At 40.8% G+C, this 22,416-nt stretch overlaps 1 protein-coding gene across 1 annotated transcript in view; it reads left to right on the top strand.

The window, feature by feature from the left end:
• LOC108790542 (beta-adrenergic receptor kinase 2) overlaps positions 1 to 22,416 on the top strand; it is a 276,398-nt gene that overhangs the window by 192,536 nt on the left and 61,446 nt on the right. Inside the window, exons 7-9 of the mRNA XM_018560833.1 lie at positions 1,449 to 1,500; positions 3,167 to 3,258; positions 6,111 to 6,210. Of these exons, the coding sequence (XP_018416335.1) occupies positions 1,449 to 1,500; positions 3,167 to 3,258; positions 6,111 to 6,210 (244 nt within the window). The remainder of the gene's footprint in view (positions 1 to 1,448; positions 1,501 to 3,166; positions 3,259 to 6,110; positions 6,211 to 22,416) is intronic.

Consider the following 22,416-nt stretch of genomic DNA (forward strand, 5'->3'; position numbering starts at 1 on the left):
GTATTTGTTTAGCCCGATTTCAGTCCGTTTTTTTTTTTTTTTTTTATGCCCCCTTGAGGTGTAAGCCTTTCTTTGATTAGGTGTAGACACACATTGGAAATCTTCCGCTGCCTTTTAAAGGCAATATCTTGGCTTCTGGTTTGTGGTTTATCCTTTAGGCCTCATTCACATGAGAAAAGGCCGGCACATACAGCTCCGTGCTGCGTGCACGGCCGTGCTGCGTGCACGGCCGTGCCGGGCAGCTCCCGGGAAGGACATGTGCTGCGCGTGATTAGTACGCAGCCCCTGTCCTTCTCTATGGGAGTATGCCGCCCTACGCTCACCCGCCCTGCACTGCTCTTGCTCTGTCCCCATATCACCATGTCCCCTGGTCTGCCCCCATCTACCCATATCCCCTTTTCCTCTGTTCTGTCCACTTCTCACCATGTCTGCTGTTCTTCCCCATCTCCCCAGCAATGCAGATTATGACAGGATTTTAGGACAGCTCACATGTACAGTAGAGCACTCTGCACCAAGAAATAAAGTCAGTAGTGTAATGCAGAGGGCAGAGGTGAATAGTAATACAGAGTGCAGAGGTCAGTAATGTAATGCAGAAAGAACATGGGCTTACAGTGCTCCAGGGCAGCAGGATTGTCATATTATGGACAGAGACTGCTGACACTTGTAGTGCCCTCACACACAGGACACCAGGACAGTCATATCATCATTATATAAAAGGCCTGTGTGTCGGCACTAGATGTGTCAGCAGTCCCTGACAATTAAACTTGTCAGTCCTGGATACACACAGCTACACAGCGAAACTTACCGCAGCGGCCAAGACCAGAGGCAGAGGTGAGGAGGACATGCAGCCGAGGAAGGAGGTGCCGGGTTCTTAGGGGGTGGGCGGCTGAATTGCCTCTCCAACCAGAGTGTTTTCTGCCTGTGCGCTGGTGTCCACTCCAGCTGGGGAGGCTAGAAAAAAGAATGTATTTAGCTCATTTAAACTGAGTACCCAGTTACATTTGAAACATTATAATACATCAGTACCAAATGCCATGTTCCTCGCTCGTTCACTTATGACTTTCTTTCTTTTTAGTTTAAGTTCTTTGGTCTTGTTTGCTGATGCTCTATTCTACTCTTTATTGAAGAAGGTTTTATGTGTCACTTGATCCATTGCTTCATTGCTGCTGATGAGCTCCAAGTTTACAGTCATGTTTTTTGGTTTATCCCAGTAAAAAGACAACGAAAAACAAAGCTCATGTGTTCATGATTTACAGTCATGAGATGTCCCGAATAATAATAAAATCATTGCTTGTGATTTCAATCACAGATAATTTAAGGCTGTGTGTAGCCATGAGCCCTCTAACTGTCCTCAGTCATTTTTGTATTGGAAATAAGTGGTAAGAAACAGTCATCTTGTGTTAACGTTATATTGTCCTTTTACTATATATTTTTTTTCTCTTTAACAGCGACAGGTTTACAAGGTTTTGTCAATGGAAAAATGTTGAATTAAACATCCATGTAAGTATACTTAAATCAATATTTGCTACATGTGCTAAACTAGCCTTTATATAGAATTATTTTGTAAATTGGGTTCCCTGCTTAGTAAACAAAATATACTTATCTCTGTCATTCATAAGAAATACAACAGAAATACAACTGATAAGTCTTGCAGGGGACTAGGTGCATGTAAAACAAATTGGGGGCTGCACCGTGCTATAGGTTAAACCCCACCTCTTGCTAGGGAGCTTCATATTTCTTGGTGTCCAAGGAGAAAGAATTCCTCTTCCTTAACTCCTCAGGTCAATGCTTTTTTAGGAAAGCTCTAGGAATTTTGTTACCGATTTTCTTTTCTGGGTTGATAATCTTCAGTCAACAGCTGGATGGATAACAGGCTAGATATCCTAGATCACCAGTCCAGCCATCAAGCCATGCAGGGCTCTGATGACTCCTAATCATGGTCCATTGCAAAAGCACTGCTTACAACATGGCTGTGGCATGCCTTAAGTTCTTCCATTGGTGAATTCAGAAGACTGGTGTTATTTGACTACTTGTCACAGTGCTTCTGCTCAGGGGCCAAGTGCAGTACCCCATGTTTGGATACTACCACTATGCTCTGGAAAAGTGACCTAGGGGCTCACTATATTGCAGGGGGCTGCAGTGAGCTTGTCACCACCACCCTGATTACTGCTGGTCAGGTGGGTTGTTTGCTTTTCTGGTACATCTATTTTGTAAATGAATTTCCATTTCACAGGAACTGTGCTGTGAATTCTCATTTTACCGCAACCATCATGGCATGTTGTGCATTATGAATCCAAACCTGGGTGTGCCAAGTTTGGAAGGTGGCTACTTGGTCCTTCATATGTTTTTTAAGATTGATGTGGCTGCACTAGCGTATGCTAGCATTGAATCAGGTTTGGGCTTCAACCAGTTACGTTATTTGATTACAGTTTTCGTTCAGTTTGGCAGCTGCATCCAGAATGCATCACAATGCTTTTCTATGGGATTTCTGGTGCTCTGTTTACGCCAGTACACTCCATTCCGATGCAGTGAAAAAAATACTGCTTGTCCTATTTTAGCTGCATCCGATCACAACGGAACGCGTCAAAATGCATCAAAAACATATGCAAATGCACTGGAACGCACTGAAAATCCCACTTTAAGCAAAAAAAAGTGTCAATCGCGGTACTATTGTGGCAAATCGCATTGCAGACGCACGCAGTTCTGGTGTGAACTAGCCCTGAGAGATACAGCTCCTGTTTTTTTCCGACCTGTTGTCTTGGAAGTTTGTTTTTTCCTGGTACTGTTTGTGGCTAACTGAGCTCTCTAGCAAGAGGTGGAGGTTAGGCCACAGGGTGGTAAGTCCCCCTACGATGCTTTTAATGCACCTAGCATACTTCTCCTGTAGGCAGCAAAAACCCACACACCAAATAAATCTGGCTGTGTCTTTCAATAAGCTTGGAGAAAATCATTTTCCGGGGAGTAAACAAATTTTATTTGATGTAAAAAGTTTGTAACTTGCACAGTAGTTGGAATTGTAACAATGAATTATAAAATCTTTGCTATATAAACTGTAATATATAAAATGTTCTCCATAAGAATGTCAACTTGCATATGCATGTGGTTGTGTTTCATCATTATCAGGTATTTTTCCTTTCGATGATTAGTTTCTATTTCTGATTTACAGTTGACAATGAATGATTTTAGTGTTCATCGAATCATTGGTCGAGGTGGATTTGGTGAAGTTTATGGGTGTCGGAAGGCAGATACCGGTAAAATGTGAGTACTGAGAATCGAGATCTCTGCATGTCAGTGCACATAACTTCCTGTCTTTACACTGGCTTTTCCAGCCCCTGACCTTCTTGTGCCACTAATATTCGTATTGCTATCTCCAAAGATATTTTACTAAATAAAGCACATTTTTATTCTTTTAAGTGCAATTCTAGGCCACCCACTGTTGGTGGGAACAGTCAATTGATTAAGTTACAGAACTTCTGCCGATTTGCTTCTTTTCTTTTTTTTAACCCCATTGATAAGTTGGTACCACCTCCATGCTCTTCTCCCTCCTCTTTCCATAAAAATTACTTGTGAGTATGTCCAAGTCAAGCTTTTAAGGAATATAGAACTCTCTGCTTTGACGGCAGACAGTTTGTAGCTGTGCTTTTCAACCTCTTTTGAATGTCTGGGGGCAGCTTAGTAGCTGAACTAAAGTCTCCCTAAGATAATTCTACCGCAGTTGGCTGACAATTAACTAGCAAGGGCCAAATGTAAATAGGTGTCACACAAGCTGAAAAACATACTTTTACTTTTTATCCTAAATTCCATGGAGCGTTATGCAATGGCCCAGTGGCGTCACAAGGGGGGGGTGCGGCATGCACCCGGGTGACACCATTGGAGGGGTGACACCAAAATGACTCAGTCATTTTGGTGTCACCCCCCTCTGAAAAGTCGGGCGCTCGGTCATGGACCGAACGCCCGACAGTATCAGGACAGAGGAGGGCACCCGGTGGCATACCTCGTCCCGCCGGGTGACTGTCCCCTCCTCTCTCGGCATCAATCACCAAGATGGGCGCGCGTGCATGCGCAGTGACGTCTCGGCGGGGTGACGGGGTCCCTGTCCACCACTGTCCAGCCTCCCTTTTGAGATAGCCTCTCCCAAAATTCTCACAAAACAAAAATAGTTGGGACACTGTAAAATCTACATAAAAACAGACAGCAATGATTTGCAAATCTCATAAACCTAGATTTCATTCACAATAGAAAATTGAAAACATATCAAATGTTTTAACTAAAAAAAATGCACCATTTAAAAAATAAATAAATTGAAATTGATGGCAGCAACACGTCTCAAAAAAGTTGGGACAGGGCCATGTTTACCAACGTGTAGCATTCCCTCTTTTAACAACACTCTGTAAAGTCTGGGAACTGAGGAGACCAGCTGCTGGAGTTTTGGGAGTGGAGTGTTGTCCCATTCTTGCCTGAAATAGGATTCTAACTGCTCAACAGTCCTGGGTCTTCTTTGTCATATTTTGCACTTCAAGATCCGTCAAATATTTTCATTTGGTGACTGTTCTGGACTGCAGGCAGGCCAGTTAAGCACCCGGACTCTTCTACTACGAAGCCATGCTGCTGTCATAGATGCAGTATGCAGTTTAACATTGTCCTACTGAAATATAGAAGGCCTTCCCTGAAAAAGACGTCACCTTGATAGGAGCATATCCTTCTCTAAAACCTGGATATATCTTTCAGCATTGATGGTGCCTTTCCAGATGTGCAAGCTGCCCATTTCAAACTCAATAATGCACACACAATCTTTATAGCTTTCAAACAGCTCAGCCCACAGTGTAGTACAATGACCACAGCTCGGTGAAATGTCCACAATGTCAGCAAATAAGTGTCTACAGCAAATATAATGGCCACAGCAAATACGTAACATTTCCAAAGCAAGTAAGCATGCCCACAGTAAAGGAAAGTGAACTCTTGCTGCACTTCTGCCGGACCTCTCTCCAGTAGCATCTATCATCCTGAGCCAAGAGAAGGAGGCAGAAGAAAATCACAATTATGTACACTTGCTGTGTCAGCACATCCTTTATGTAGTTCTCTCTTTAGGTAGGCCCCGTGCACAGCAAGGTTTCATCGTTTTTGCTCGGTTTTAGCTATCAGTTAACGTGCGTTTTGCACATTTTTGCGTGTGTGAAACCGCGCGCACATGAAGACGTGCGTTTTGACTGGCAGCTTAAGAGACATTGTGGTCAATGGACAAATGCACATTAAAAAGTGCAAAACCGCGTATAAAAATGTGGAACATGCTTCTGTCGCGCGTTTCCTGGCATTTCCATTTAAGTCTATGAAGGGGAAAACGAGCTGGAAACTGCCAAAAGAAGCTCCTGTACTTTTTTCTGCGTTTGCCGTTTTGCTACTTAGGTGTGTACAGGGGCGTTTAGAAGCTCTTTTTCTACTGCTCAAAAACACCTAGATGTGAATAAGGCCTAAGGGAGCCAGCATGTTTCAAATGCCTCATTATGCAATGGGACATAGCTCCCAAGGCCCAGTCTCTGTGGACAGTAAGGCTACTTGCTGACCTGGCAGAAAACCACAGACAGTGTCAACTCACCACGAAGGCTAAATTGAAATCCAGTGTAATTTATTCCAGACTTGGCGGGTTACAAGGGTGTTTTGTGAGCATCACGGAACAATATGCTTCTGATCTCTTATTGGGGGAGCTCTTTTCTCCATGAGGGCAAAAGGTAACTTGAGGGAATGCAAAAGCAGGGAGTGTCTAACAAGATACCTATTTATTTAACACAAAAAAGAGGGGCAAGAACAATGGAATGTACCAGGGCACAAAAGACCGCAATAAATAACAATAAATGGGCTGCTGGTGGCAGCACAGTGGCTACATTCCAACTTCATAGATGCATGCAGAAGCAGTATACCCATTAATGAACCAGTAGTGCTGATAAACCTGTATTAAAATATTTGTATTCCTCTGACCTGCTACAAATATAGTACATATGTCAAAAACCTTTCTAACATTTAGGTGAGCTACTAAAAGTATTTTTTTAATCTGAAGGTTTATTTACTCTTTTTATTAAGTTAATTGTCATGTGCTATTTTCTGTATACTCCTAGGTACGCAATGAAATGTCTAGATAAGAAGAGGATCAAGATGAAGCAAGGAGAGACCTTAGCCTTAAATGAAAGGATTATGCTATCTCTTGTCAGCACGGGGGTGAGTTTTTTTTTAGCTTTATGGCTCTATGGAACATTGTACATGATCACTTACCTCTGAGTATGCACAGTTAATGCAGACACCAAATGCAGAAACTGCCTTTGAAGTGTCTTTACCGAGGCATTGAACTTTGGATGCACAGTGTCTGCATTAGACAAAGCTTAAAATTGCCTTTCATTGCCATGGTTACCAAGGATGTTGGCAGAATGGTTGTTACTGTGCTTTTGTAAATGTACGCCAAGTTTATTGTTTCGAAATACACTCTCCTTTCAATGTATAATAAATGGAGTTACATATGAAGCACACTCCACTTAAAATAATAAGGTTTGTAATGGCATTAGAGCTTGATTTCTCTAGTCTGCCTAATCCAATATCCATCACTTCACTATCTGACTCCAAATGGTATAGTACTGAGCGGAAGGGTGCTTTCATATTCAGACCATGGCTTATTTTATTTTACATATGAACTGTGCTGTGCAGATGGTTTTTGTACAGTTATAATTGTATGCAGTTGTTACTTAGTGGACCATGAAAACTACAGCAAAACAATTAGCTATTGTCTTTTTGATGGAATGGCGACATGCTCAGTCATGTATGAAATTTCATATATTCTTTCTGGGTTTTTATTTTTATTTGACAATGATAGAATGAGTTTTAGATCTTGGTAAATGGATATTTTCAAAGTCAATTTTTTGCTTTCATGTCCATTGAGTATGTAACCAAGAATTTGGGGTTTAACACAGTTACTGCAATTTGTAATTAGGAAACAAATACCTGGTATATATCTATAAAGGTGGCCATACACGTACGATCTGCCCATCTTGGACAGGCAGATCGTACTTGCGATGACCGCAATGCTGACCTGGTAGTGTGCGCGTGTGCACACCGGCCCGTGCGGCATTGATCTTACGATCATGCTAAAAACCAGCCGAAAATCATACGATTCTCGGCTGGTTTTCTAGCATGCTCCTTAGACAAAAGACGTGCGACCGTACAGTAAAAACGGTTGCACGCCTTCCATACACTTTGCAATTATCGTACGATCGCACAGTGTATGGGCACCTTAAGAGTAGGCAGCTCAGCTTATCTGTAGAATCCAGAGCTAATAGTAAGTGAAGACACCTTGGTCTACCTGTTTTCAGGGAGCTGATTTTTGCCTTCTGAAAGCCAGTTCACTTTGAATTTGGGCCTGTGCTGACAGGCTTTCACCTAATACAAGTCAGTGGAAACTTAAACTCAACTTGAAGAAGCTTAGAAGGTCAAATGCAAGTCAGAAGGAGGTAATTTGCGTGTTAAATGTATCTTTCAGTAAACTCTAAATGATCTCATAAGCTTAAACTGATCTAAGATGCAAGGAAAATGTACCTTAAAGCAAGCGGTATTTGCCCATTAACAAAACCTCTTAAAGCCCATTGCCACCTTTTGGGAAGGTATTTTTTTACAAAAAACACATGCCAGCAATGTACATATACAATGCTGTATAAGAACACAGAAACCTAAATTACAGGCTGCTTCCATGTGGGAACTACAATGTAGGGTATGGAAAACTACATTTCTCGGAATGGTTTGCTTCCCTCGTGCACAAGCTTCTCTGTGGAAACTGAGCTATCTCGATCTCTCTGCTCTATCTTTTCTCTCACCCTCTCTGCTCGCTCTTCTCTCTGCTCAATCTCTCTCTGAGCTCTCTCCCCATTCATTAATGGCAACTTTATAGTGGCAACACCCCCTGGACAGTGTTTTGTGACTTGGAAAGGCAGATTTGGTATCCATTGATCTTGTTACGATGACTTACAGAGAGGAAGTCAGCTGCTTTACAGCCTGTACAAGACAATCCGACCCCAGTGTCAGATTAAGTTTTCTGTGCAGAATTTCTTTTGTGTGAATTTCTAATGTCAGTCATGAAAATGTGCACACATATACATCATTACTGCACCTCTACATTACCACAATGTTAATCACCTACAAAGGTGGAAATGGGCTTTAACGTGTATTATAAAAATATGATAAACCTGCACTTATAGTGACAGTTCTGCAGTTATATATGTTTACTGCAAATGTAAGTAGGTCGTTTTCTTGTAAGTTTGGTGTTGGTTATTGTTCTCTTACCTTTATGGTGAATTCCCTCTAAATCTTTACATTTTAAGCTAGATGTTGAGAAATATGTTCAGTTTTAACATTAGGCCACATTTCTATTCTTTTTATGTTATCTGCACTGTAGAGGAGCATTGTCTTAAATGTGACTGTCAACAATACGCTATCTTTTCTTTGCAGAAGGCAAGAACCAAGGGTACTGTAAGGCTATTAGTAGGGATGCACTGATACCAATACTAGCATCTGTGCCAATGCCAAGTATTTGGGCGAGTACATCAGCATCTCTCTCTGACTGGCAGTGCCAAGGGACCATGGATCTGGCTTCCTTTCCAATCAACAAGCCAGGCGGTGGGTTATGACTCGGCTTCCTGATTGGCTAGGGAGCCGGCTTCACGTGTTGCTAAGCAGTCTGGCTTCCTAACCAATTAGGAAGCCGGGCGGCACGTAATGACCTGCCTCCCGGCTTCCAGATTGGTCAGGAAGCCTGGCTGTCTAGGAACATGTGAACCTGGCTTCCTAGCCAATCGGGAAGCTGGGTGGCGGGTCATGATGTGCCGCCCGGTTTCCTGATTGGTTAGAAAGCCAGCTTTACTTGTTGGTAGGCAACCTGGCTTACTAACCAGTCAGGAAGCCGGGCTGCACGTCATGACTTGCTGGTTAAACCAGATTCCTAGCAAGTCAGGAAGCCGGGGGGCGGGTCATGACATGCCGCCTGGCTTCCTAATTGGTCAGGAAGCTAGGCAGCCTCTGAAGCCGTTGTTCTTTAGCTAGAACACCGGCTTCACAGGCAATCAGGAAGCCGGGTGTGACTTCCTGATAATCGGAGCACAATACACCAATACTCGGTATCGACGAGTAGCGAAAAAAAAATATTGGTGCTCGATACCGAAAAACCGATATTGGTGAATCCCTAGTTATTAGGATTCACCCTTTTCTAGGGTTGTACAGATTCTGATCAATTGTGATTAAAGGTCCTCAATGTGATCAATGCATTCAATATGTTTTCCCTATTAAGAAGCAGTGAGTAAGAAGAACGGGGTTTAGTCTGTCTGCTTTTGTCAGACCTAAATAACAGAGAGAGCAATAGTGCAATGGTAAAGACCCCAGCCATTCAAAACAAATTTTGCCCTCTCCGCCACACAGTAACACCTTTCTAAAGATATTCTGAGTTTTCAAGCTGAATGTTATATGAAATATCCCTTTCACCCTCAAACTCCTGATAGCGCGCCTTCAAAAGCCAAGTCCTCCCCCTTACCCAAGGCAGTTTGATGGGGAAAGGGGTGGATAATGTATTATTTTGTGTGCAAACACTTGTATTAACCCTAATACTTATACCATTAAAGTGTGACCTGTTAGATTCCTATATGTAGAATTCATGTATGAACAATCTTTGGTTTCTTATCATATTGATGTTAGAGTGTGTGTCCATACGTTTTTACACTAACGTGTTGAGTTAAAAGGCATGCCTTGCAGTTAAAGCAGATTCTTTCCTGGAAAGGAGTAAGAGGATAAATGCTACATGTGCTTGTAATTCCTTCACTACAGCAAGAGATTTCTGCCGTTTACTCCCCTTGACTTGTCACAATCTACTTACACCTTTTTCAGAACGGTTTGCTGAGCTCAGCATAACTTCAACATGCATGTTTTACAACACGAATCTGCTTAGCATTGGATGTGATTTGACTTTATGATAGTGTGTTCTACATTCACAAAAATCATTTGTATGAGGATATTTATAGAGACTGGCACTCTGCAAGCCATAGAATGTAGAGTACTTTTGAGTATCCCAAGTTTTTCCGGAATTCAAACATTTTCTATAGAAAGAAAAAATGTTTTGCTTGTAAGTTTTAAACACCCTGTACATAAGAATAATAGAACATATATTTGCCAGTGATTCAATTGCACATACATGACAATAAATATGTATCACACTGACCAAAAAAAGAGAATGTGTCAAGTGTCAACATAAGAACAAAGACAAAGGTGTTTTTCTTTTTCTTGCCTTGATATTCGGTATTGTTAATATACATCTGACAGACGTTCAGCTTATTAAGCAAACACTTTTAAACAGCCATTTGTGACATACAATTGTGTAGTTTCATATTGCTGAGGCTAGAAAGCCTTTCACAGAAATGAAAGATCTAAGCCTGCCATGAATAATTGATGCCGCTGGAAATTATGTTTGACTAGGGGGAAAAAAGCATTTGGTGACAGCTAATTTCAAAACTCGTGTTCATGGAGCCATCATTTACAGGCTGTGGTGAACTGCCTAGTTGACAATGTATAGATGTACTTCTATTATACCTAGTAAATATTAATCTTTGTGTCAGCTTCCTTCATAAAGGAATACTAATAAATGAACTGGGATGCAATTGAGCAGCTTTTCTATGACGACATCTATTAGTTCCTGCGCATATTCTTCCACAAGTAGATGCGAACCCAATCTCTAAAATCTCAAATAAGCTGTAATATGTTATTGTAATCTCAAAAGTTGCTCTAAATCTTCTTGAATATACAGCTTTTATTAAAATAATACCTGGTAGTTTGTTAAGGGGGACAACTGTCTCCCAACTGTGCTCCTGTGCCCAACATGCCCAGGTTAAAAATTGTGTGTGTCCGTGAAACTGCGACAGAATTCAGTACCCCAAAAAGTCCATAGACGACACTTTAAAAGCCCGCCCCAGGTCATCAGTTTAGAGATGCATGTAAATATTGGCCCTAGAATTATTGCTCTCTGGCGTGTGGGGCAATACCCAACATGTGTAGCGCAACCGTCGTTTTCATACGGCGGCACACCCGACGTGTGCTTATGTGATGTCGCACAGGGACTTTAAAAGAATTACATTATTTTTACATTTAATTTAATATTTTTATAACTTTTTTTTTAACTTGAATTGCAATCACATAGGGGGGCTTACAAGCCCTCTATGTGATAGCATATTTATGGTGACAGATACTCTTTATTGTGATGCTGGGGGTCCAAAAGTCCCCTAGTATCACCTTTACATTCTAAATAGCCTATTGAGTGCAGCTATGGGACCGGAAGTGATGCAATACGCGTCGCTCCCGGTCCCATGGAACGGGGAGGAAATCTGTGAGCGACATTCATGGATCTCCTCCCCAGCTTCCCTCCGGCACCCGACATGCCGGTCCTGAGCCCATGGGGGCAGCTCAGGAAACACAGGCCGGGGGGGAGGGACGAGGGCGGCAGTGGCCCAGTTAACGGATCGCTGCCCCTGCCCCCCCCCCCAAATCGCTTCTACTGTAAAGCCGGCCGCCAGCTCTACAACACTGAATAGACTCTGTTCAGTGTCTGTTTAACCCCTTCAGACTTCATGACGGGATTATCCCATCATGGGCCGTGAAGGGAATAATTCTTCTTTTTTTTTTTTTTTAGACAGTTTAGGTACTTATTATCTGTTGAGTTGCCATGTGCTTGTGGAAAGCTGAAATTGGGTGTCCATTAGTATCTTCTCTGAAAACTGATGGTGGGAGCTTCTATCTCAGGATGATCATCACCAGTGTGTTCATGTTTATTGTAGTACAAGATCAGGCAAGTATTACCCAAAGCCTCCAGAATTCTAGGTCCTGAATATTGCTTCCATAATCCATATAATATCCAATATAATGGCATAATATGGATGCAAAGATTTTTTTATAATGGTATAATTTGTAGAAAATATCTATACATTTAATAGCTATATAATGTTTTTTTAAAGGACTGCTGCCATGAATAGTATTGTATTCGAATCACCATATGCGGTTAATACATCTAATGATAGCAATTTTATTCCATAATAATTTTTTAAAGCAGAACTAAACCCTCCTATCCTCATATCTCCCAAGGATGGGTGGCATCTTAGCCTCTATTTAGATCTGCAGTTCTCATGGTGCTGCACATGTGATCAGCTTTTAGCACCAGCCATTTGAGGGCATGAAAGATCGATTAATGGCATTTCTTGAATGTAGTATACACTGCACATATGGTAGTAGGCAGAATGTAAATGGAAACACTGTGGAAAACAGCATTGATAGATCTGATTAGGGATTTAATAAACTTTATCAAAAATGTCAAACTTGAGCTTTCCTTTGGGAAGAGTTAAATCAGCGAGTTTAGCTCCCTTTAATGCAGTTGCATAAACAGTTTTTTTTTTATTATTTATTTTTATAAGAAGCCATTTAAAGTAACTCTGCATCCATGGCAGTGTTGAAGTTTCTCTTTACACCTGTCACTGTTACTTTTACTGGATACTTGTAATTGTGGAGAAAAATAAAGTCATAAATAAATGTTTGTGAAAAAACGTAATTTATCTACTTAATAATATCACTGTAATAATCAGCGTTATCAGTATATTCTTTGTGACAGTGGCCCCTATAAACGTATTTGTTCATTAGGCAGATATTCATCCATTGTAAAAAAAAATAATAATCTTTCTTCACTTGCAATTGGAGAACCAGCATCTTACATTTTTTAGGGGGATTCCTATGATTAAACATTACATATGTACTGCCCTTATACAGTCAAAAACAGTATGCTCAAGTCACAAAGCTAACACACAATGATAATGTTACTTGTTTTAAAAAAAGTGACAGTTATTTTCAGCTGAATCCAATGAGATTTGAAGATTAAAGTGACATGGCTGAAAATACAATGCATTGGCTTGGGTTAAAGAAGAAATTACAAATTAACCCTTGCAGTGGGACTACTACCCGCACTACAAAGGTTAACTGCTCATTTTGGTCTAAGGTCTAAAACGGGTGGACAACTCCGGCCTTCCAGTTGTAGTGGAACTACAAGTCCCATGAGGCATTGCAAGGTTTTAGCAGCCATGGGCATGATTCCCAGAGGCAGAGGGATGATAGTATTTGTAGATTCATCACAGCTGGAGGGCTAAAGTTGCCCACCCCTGGTCTAAAAAAAAATATACTTACCTTATCCCGCCTGGCTGTTAGGCTCTTCTCCCCAGAGCTCCAGCAGTCTGAGCCTCGCTGATGTGCTCATGTCCTCATGTTTAATACAAGTCCATTGACTTTCATTGGATATGGGTACACAGAGGGACCTTGCACAGCCAGAGAGGAGGGGAAAAGAGGGCAGCAACCGCAGCAGGATCACAGATCAGGTGAGTATATCTTTTTTTATTTTAGACCCTAGACCAAAACAAGCAGTTAACCCTTGCAGTGCAGGGGTAGCTCCACTACAAGGGCTAATTTGTAACTTGCGAATTGAGCCTAATATATAAATATTAGGGATGTTCCGATACCAGTGCCGATACCTGACTAAAAGGGTTGCAGCTGTCACCTGGCTCTGGAGCTCCACGACTGTCCTGAAATCAAAAATGTATCAGCACTTGTATCTATGAGTACTTGGACAATTATCAGTACTTGTACTTTAAAAAAATGGCATCCCTAATATATATTTATAAAGAAAAATAATTAAAACATCAAAACAGGAATGCACAAATCCCAGGAGCTCCGTGTGCCCCTTAATAATGACAGCTGCATCCTAACGTTTGAATTTTTCTCTAGTCTAGTCTTGGAGCTGGAAAAGTATCTGTACATGTATTTGTACCAAGTATGGTACTTGGTATCTGAACATCCCTAATAAATATACATATAGGTTGTAACTGCACTCTCTTACCGGTATGTGGCCACCTCTTAAGTATAACATTTGATAATGCTCTGTATTTTTGAATGTACTTTTTCAAGGGGGTCATTGCTGCATCTTGCGGTGTGCTGTCTGCAGTGTATCTATGGCCAAAATTTTGTTTTCCTTTTTTTAGTTTATGGTAGGGTCTGGAAGGGTTTGATCCCCTGTCATTCTTTTATTGCTGTGATAAACTTAGTTTAAAGCATCAAAAAGGAAATAGTTCAGACACAGATTTATTCCAAGCTGAAATAAGACTTTATCACAAAATCAACAACGTTCTGGAGTTTTGCCCCCTTCATCAGGGCTTGAAGGGAAGTAGTAACTACTGGATTGAAAGTAAAGAATGAGTACAAACTGCGGTTGTTTGACTAGGTTGTTAGTTAAGTAGAGTCTATTGATAGCTTGTTTAAGCAGCCTTGTGTCCCCAATGTGGAGATTCACTCTCCTTTTTTCTCCTGGTGACTGTCACTGGGACTGAAGTTTATGGAAAGCCAAATTTTGTATCATTGTCAGCAGAAAACATGTGAGGAAAAATCTTACAATGGGGACAACTGTTCCCGTGATGTCTGTCTAACAGGGGAACACCCCTCAATATGCAGGGATGTCCTGTCACTTCCTGTTATATCTTTGGGACAGGAAGTAAAGGAAAATATCCCCTATAGGACAGATACTGCAAAACTGAACTTAGAAGGGTTTTAAAATCTCACAACTCTATCCAAAACTAAATAGGAAGTTTTGACTATACATAGACTGTAAACCTAATAATCAAGTACTATTTTGTTAGCTGTTAGTGACACTTTTTTATATATGGTATTTAAAAAATTGTAAAAAAATTAATATTTCTAAAACTAATCGATCAGGACCATGCAATTTTACATTTATAATCATGGAGATACAAATCTTAACCCTTGAATCTCTTGATCATTCTATAATCTTGGCCACCTTCAAGTATGTTGCTTATATTTCTGAGCCAACATCGAATGAGATTCCTGTCATTGTTCTTGAGTTAGGGCTGTGAAATACTTAAATACATGACATTTTAATTTATTTAATTACCAATAAACATCTCGGCCTCTCACAATAAATCCCCTTTTTGGGGAAATCCAAAAATAATTATACAAGAATTAAAATATATGCAAAAACACTCTAAACCCACAATGGAGCCACAGTGTGTGTGTGTGTGTGTGTGTGTGTGTAGATATACACACACAGTGTAAATCTCTTGTAAAACAAAACAATTTTAATGAAGTACATTCAATAAATTCATCCCGAATTGCTCTGATGATCTCATGATTTTTAGTCTTCAATCTAGTGAACAGCAGCATTTGGTAATTTAAAGGCAAACACCTTCTTCTACCACCAGAGGTCTCCTCAATAGAAACAAACTTACCAGGTTGATGTGACCAGTTAACTAGCTAAATAACATGGTCAAAATGCTTAAATTCACTTCTCCTTGAAGTACCTTTTGTCACAGGCTCTGGGGCATATAATTCCATGTCCCATGTCCAATAAAATCAGGCAGAAACAGAAGCAGATCATAGGGTAACACCATTTATTGAGAATAGCATGAAGCAGAAAAGCATAAAAACGCTCAGCTCATTGCTTCCCAGCACCGAGTATATGACCGCATATGTTTGCATAGGGGGAAAAAGGTATCGCTTACTACAGATCCCTACAGTGTGAGTGTACTTTCCCCTTTACTACATTTTGCCGTCGCTGTGTGTGGCTCCACCCTATGCATTTCATCACTGATTAACTTTTTTGGGATCGGTCCTGACTGCCTTTCACTTTGATTCTATTCTAAGGTGTCAGTATGAGTTACCCTGTGTAAGTGCCTGACTCTTAGTGGCAGTGATTTAGTGCCTCCATGTCAGAATTGATTAACACTCTTAAGGCTCCATTCACAGAGAGTGGTTTTCTGCACGTATTCGGCCATACTGCTCTAAACATAAAAAACAAGCCAACAAAAAGTAATGTGCATTGTTCAGACTTTTGCGGCGGCTGCAAATAGTACAAGCACAATTTTATGGTGGATTCCGGCTATAGTAATAGCTGCAAACGTGCGGAGTCCGCGCGTATGTTAAAGATTGCCCGGTATCGTTCAGCGCAGTTTTCCGTGCGAAAAACCACTTGGAAACCACTACTGCTATGTGTGAAGGGAGCCTTAGGGACCGCTCTCATCTACAGGTAGGATCCACATAACCTGGAGCGTTTGGAACAAATGACAAACGCATTGCATTTCAGCTGTGATGGTCTTTCACAAGCAACTAAACTTGTCTCTCACAGGGGCCTAATGTCTATTCACGTGCAGTGGGTGCTTTAACTTTGTTCCTGGAACGCTGAAAACGCCCTTAAGGGACATTTATTTTACTTACCATGCAAGGGTTTGTCTCCTTGGTTCTGTCCTTTACCTTGTTTTTCCTGATGCCTCTGGTAGGTTGCGTATACAACTTCCTAGGTCAGAAAGTCTGTAGATGAGGTAGAACAACCCCATTCTTCCTCTGCTCCTACAGCAGGACCTCGTAGATGATTCATAGTCTTTCTCCTGTTTAATCGGCAGATCCTTGGTCTCATCTCCTCAGTTCTCTGAATATTAGTGCACTGCTAAATCACTTATTTGCATCTTAGTAGTTTTGATGCCCAGGTAGCTCAACTCTAAAATTTGCATCAAACATCTTTGACTCCTCGGATTTCTACACTGATAGAAATATTTTCTTGAGTTTGTTATTCCATCCTTTTCCCACACTCTTCTCTTAAATAAAGTTATTTTCCATCATTTGGTTTGTATGCCTCACGATGCTTGATCCTCCTCAAACTGTCTCTTCCCACATGTTAGGAACAATACTCCTCTGGTCTGATTCTACAAAGGAGATGATTTTCAAATCCCTAAATTAAATGTTTCCCATTTCAGCAGTGAGAGTCATTCACCTGAATGTTCTTCCTTCCTCCTTGCAAGGAAGCATTGATCCCTAATTCTCCTGTACATCCTTACAAAGTCTGGAGACAGAATTTTCTATTATCTGGAAGTACTTTTTTTTTCTATGTATTATATTTCCAGAATACTTTGTGGACTGGATTACTGGGAAATATTTCTCATTTGAACCTGTTTTGCACTATTATTCCTAGTGCTCATAAGGGGGTAAATACCCTGACTCTACTGTGGTGGTTTTTGTCCTTTGCAGGGCAAAATTTACTTATTTCTAGAATTATATATTTTTTACTGGTTCAGGCACGTTTTAATAAGCCTAACACATCTCTGACACAATTGTAGGCGTGAAGTGTGAGAATTCCTTCTCCCATTTTATTTACTGTTCAGAGAGCTTTCATATCCATACCAATCTCTTTTAGAGAATACTTTCCTATCTGGCAATATCCCTTATATAATGGACCTCCCCCTCAATGAAATCAAGCATGCAATAATTTGTATCCAACTGTTAACTAGTTGTTTTTTTTTTTTTTTTAATGTTAATCCTATATCTGCCCTAGCTTCTCTTCTCTAAAGTCAAGGGTTTGGTATGCCTTTCTTATTTAATTGTCCAGAAAGAAAAACGTTTTTGGTTAATTGTCGCTCCACCAATGTTTTTCTATGAAGTAGATAATTGGTTGTCCTCCACTTTGTTAGCGCTTTTTGTTTATTCAGGTACTAGATCCCCCATCTTGGATTATTTGTTCTGGTCTACAATGCTAAGTTGACCTTAGGTGTTCGATCCCTGTCAATGTCCCTTTCTATAATTGATAAAATGTTTTCTATCAAGCCTTCAATCAGGTATTGATTCTAATAAGATTTCACATCTGTTTGTTTTCTTAGTGGCTTTTGCCCACTCCTCAGTAAGACTGCTATTGAACTTCCCATTTGTCCATGAATTACTACAACCCAGTGTCCCGCAATTAAATAAAATAAGATTTTTGTACTTGCTGTACAATCTTGTCCATTGAGGGACAGGGTCCTGTTTCCCCTGTGTTATTTGGCCTTATTTTCTGCTTGCTAACAAAAACGAGACATGAAGGTTAGAGGCAGTGTTTTACTGGAAATGGCTTAACGTTATAGCTTATGGCTTAACTCTATATTCCAAACCTCCTGAAGGCAGCAGTATAATCCACATGTCTAAGAGTAACTACAATCCTGTTTCCCTCCATGGTCTTTAAGAAAATTATGTTATATTAATGAGGACCTTTACCCATATCTTCAAAATAACAGCAAATGCATCTCTAGAAATCTCTGGAAATGTTTAGTAATAACATTATACAAACAGATTCGTCTAGATAATTGCAGGCTTTGTATTCTTTGCATACCTTATTTTTTTTCTTCCCCAGTCTTCTGACAGAGGCCATGTTAACTAAGGGCAGATTACTAATTCTCCCTTTACCTCCTGGAACTGTGGCACATGTGACTAGGACAAGTGACCATGCACATCATCGCAGGGGAGGGATGCCTTTCATTGAGATCTCATGAGACTGCAGATGAGATTTCCCAGCAATGCTCTGCTGATGTCACCTTCCCAGGATGCATCGACTGGGCACAATGACATAACTTGTGTCAAAGTGGACCAGGAAGTGGTAACAAAGAAATTGTAAATAAAATTAAAATAAATTTTAGCAAATGAATGTAAGATGATTTCATATCAGCATGCAGAGCTGTATGCTGACGTGATCAGGTCTACTTTAAGTACAAAAACCTTCGTTTTTTTTTTTCCTTCTCCAGATCATTTCCCCACAATGTGTGCGGTAAAAAGAAACATATTTCAAATTAGGCAGAGCATGAGAAATATATTTGCAAACCAATCAGTAGATGCACAGTTATAAGTTGCTGATGTTATATTAAAATCTCACATTTTTCCATAGTTGAGTTTGTCCATGCCTCCTCCCACCTCAATGGACAATGGTCTTCCTAATTTTGACACAAATGCCAAAACAAAATCTCACTGACCAATGGGGAGACAGGAAATGTTAAAATGATCAGAAAGACAGGCATTTTCCACTTAAAGTGACACTTAACTGGAGTTAAATCTTAAAAATTCATTCAAGGACCTTAACTAATAACAATAACGTAGGTTATTTGTCTATCACTCAGCTGTAGATCACCCAATCATTTGATATACAAATAATACACATTTTTGTTAATAGTTAAAGTACTTGAATGCATTTTTAAGGATAAACTCCAGAGTGTAGCGCCACTTTAAGGTAACCTCTGCTAATGCATAGCTTTCATAAATTTGCTTGATTTGAGTTGCTCATGTTTATGACCGGTTTACTTGGTGTACTCAAGGGATTCTAGGGCTTTCTGTCCCAAGAGAAGTGAAAATGAGTTGATAATGATGAATGAATTCACTTAAATCATTGAATTAATACCACCGAACGAATACTACCACGTGTAATCTTGCACTTGTGCATGTTTTCTTTTTTGACAAATGTCATGTAAATATTCATGTTTACAAATGTACTTTAGAAAAATGCATTGCTGCTGGTGCTTTGTGGATGGGTATGAATAAATATACCTTGTATAAATTAAAACATAAATAAGTAAATGTTATAAATTGAACCTAAACAAGGGCTCTGCAGTAGAAAGCAGAAGGAACAGATGTTGACTCGAACATCTTTACACCCTTATGTATAAGAAAAAGATAATATTTTTTAATTTATGGGGTATGTATGCTTTTAGCTGTGTCATACCTGTGAAAGCAAATGTTTTCCTGTATAAAACATCTTGGCTGTTGTGTTCTTGTGACCCAGACTTTCAGCACAGAGGACAGTTCTGACATGAATGGAGTTCCTCTGTTGTACTTGTTTAGGGTCACAGGGCTGCCTTTGTGGGGCTGCACAGCAGGGCTGCACAGCAGTGCAGCACAGCAGTGCAGCACTGAAATGTCACCTGCATGTGCCAAAATTGTCTGCATCTGTCAACCACAAAAGATTGGAAAACCAGTTTATTCATCTGCTCCTTTGTCCCTATGCCAAATGTAGTATGATATAGAAGAAATGATGGACTGTGGTATGCAAGACCCACAAGTAACTCAAGATGTTGGTGCCCATCATAAGCCTTAAAATATGTTTTACAGACTAGATATTTTGGGCACACTTATTATGTACATGTTATTTTACCCACACAGGGCCTTTCTGACCCCTCCTTTCCTACATATAGTTACCTTTTTGTTCGCTCCCCTGTTTGCTTGCCGTAGCATGTGACTCTCTCCCCCCTTCCATCTACAACACTGTACTGATACCTGTGCTGTTGGATCTTAAGCCCCGTGCAAGCTCTGACCAGACCAACCTGTAATGTACCCAGGACTTCTTTTCATTGTTGCAGCAAGGGAATAATAATAAAGGAAGGGGGTTGCAGTATATTAAGGTTTGTCTAAACTTAAAAACAGATATGTGTCATATATTGCCAGTTCTTGGATAAGATACATGCATTAGCTTTTTTCTTTTTCAGTTTTTATTCCTTTATTTTCACCTTGTAATCTTGCAAATAACAGATTCCTGTTTCTGGGTGGCTACGTTCACTTCTCCATTGTATCTTAAGTGAAGATCCATGGTTGCTACCCAGGCTGGACTTTAAACATGTCCTCCTTTTTTTATTTTTGGTACATGTGGAGTGAAGGGCTTTTACAAAAGAAAGATAAAATGTTTTCTTCCATTTCATCTCACAGCATGTGACAAGAATATTGCATTTCTGGCAAGATCAACAGGTACTTTTTGTACTTGCTGAAAAATGTCTTGGCCTGAAAAATTGCAGCCATGTCTTAAGACTGGTAGGCTGCAAAATATAGATTTCTGTGCTTGGTTTAAGTTATGCTTTAGAGCGCACCGTTACACTCAAAAATCAAATTCTACCAATGCATCCCTCTATCTTTGATGATTAATAATAACATAGACATGTCAGCTGTAAAATGCTGTGATTGTAAAACACTTTCAGAGCATTCACTTCCTGCTTTGAAAGGGCAAATTTACTTCAGTTTGGCAAACCAATGCACACTGAGATTGCCTTGTGATCAGCAGAGCATTGCTGCAGGGAAAGCAGGGAAATCTCATCTGTAATCTCCACCTCGCTGATAACAACCCTCTCGACCCCTTACAGTCTGGCTTTCGCCCTCTACACTCCACTGAAACCGCCCTCCTAAAACTCACTAATGACTTACTAACAGCTAAAAACAATGGCCACTATTCCCTACTCTTGCTACTAGACCTTTCTGCTGCTTTTGACACTGTTGACTACCTGCTCCTCAACTCCACCCACTTGGGCTACAAGACTCTGCTCTTTCGTGGTTCTCCTCCTACCTATCTAAGCGCTCCTTTAGCATCACCTACAACTCTAACTCCTCCCCTCTTCATCTTTCTGTAGGGGTCCCCCAAGGCTTTGTCCTTGGACCCCTTCTATATCTACACCTCATCCCTTGGTCAGTTAATAACCTCACATGGCTTCCAATACCATCTCTATGCCGGTGACACTCAAATCTATCTTTCTACTCCACAACTCACCCCCTCAGTGTCCTTGCGTGTCACTAATTTACTAAATGACATATCCGTCTGGATGTCGCAAGACTTCTTAAAACTCAACCTTTCAAAAACTGAGCTCATGATATTTCCTCCTGCCCGTGCACCTTCCCCCAACTTTTCCCTTGAGATTGTTAACACAACTATCCAACCCTCCTCCAATGCCAAGGTCCTAGGTGTCATCCTTGACTTGGACCTCACCTTTCTTCCCCACATCCATATGCTATCCAAATCCTGCCGCCTTCACAACATCTCCAAGATACGCCCCTTCCTCACCAAAGAAACCGCAAAATTGCTCATCCACTCACTTGTTATCTCTTGTCTCGACTATTGCAACTCCCTCCTCATTGGCCTACCTCTACACAGGCTATCCCCCCTTCAGTCCATCATGAATGCAGCTGCCAGACTCATTCACCTAACCAACCGTTCAGTGTCTATAACCCCCCTCTGTGAATCCCTGCACTGGCTTCCACTCGCCCAAAGGATAAAATTCTAAATATTATCAATAACTTAAAAAGCCATCCACAACTCTGCCCCCGGCTATATCTCAAACCCTGTCTCAAAGTATCACCCTAACGGTCCGCTCCACTCATCCCAAGACCTCCTGCTTTCCAGCTCCCTTGTCAACTCTTCCCATGCTCTCCTCCAGGACTTCTGTAGAGTCTCTCCCATCCTCTGGAACTCTTTACCCCAACCTGTCCGTCTGTCTCCCACCTTGACTGCCTTGAGGCATTCCCTTAAAGACTCATCTCTTCTGGGAAGCCTATCCCACCTCAACCTAACTGCTCAACCATCACGTTCTCAAACAATTCATCCCCACACAGCTACCTCCTCATGTATCACTTCCCCCTCCCTTTTAGATTGTAAGCCCTCACGGGCAGGGCCCTCCTTACCATCTTGTCTTGAATTGTATTGTGATTGTAATGTCTTCCTTATATTGTAAAGCGCTGCGCAAACTGTTGGCACTATATAGATCC

The sequence above is a fragment of the Nanorana parkeri genome, unplaced genomic scaffold (assembly GCF_000935625.1).
Source record: "Nanorana parkeri isolate BGI_ZX_2015 unplaced genomic scaffold, ASM93562v1 scaffold18, whole genome shotgun sequence".
Lineage (NCBI taxonomy): Eukaryota > Metazoa > Chordata > Amphibia > Anura > Dicroglossidae > Nanorana > Nanorana parkeri.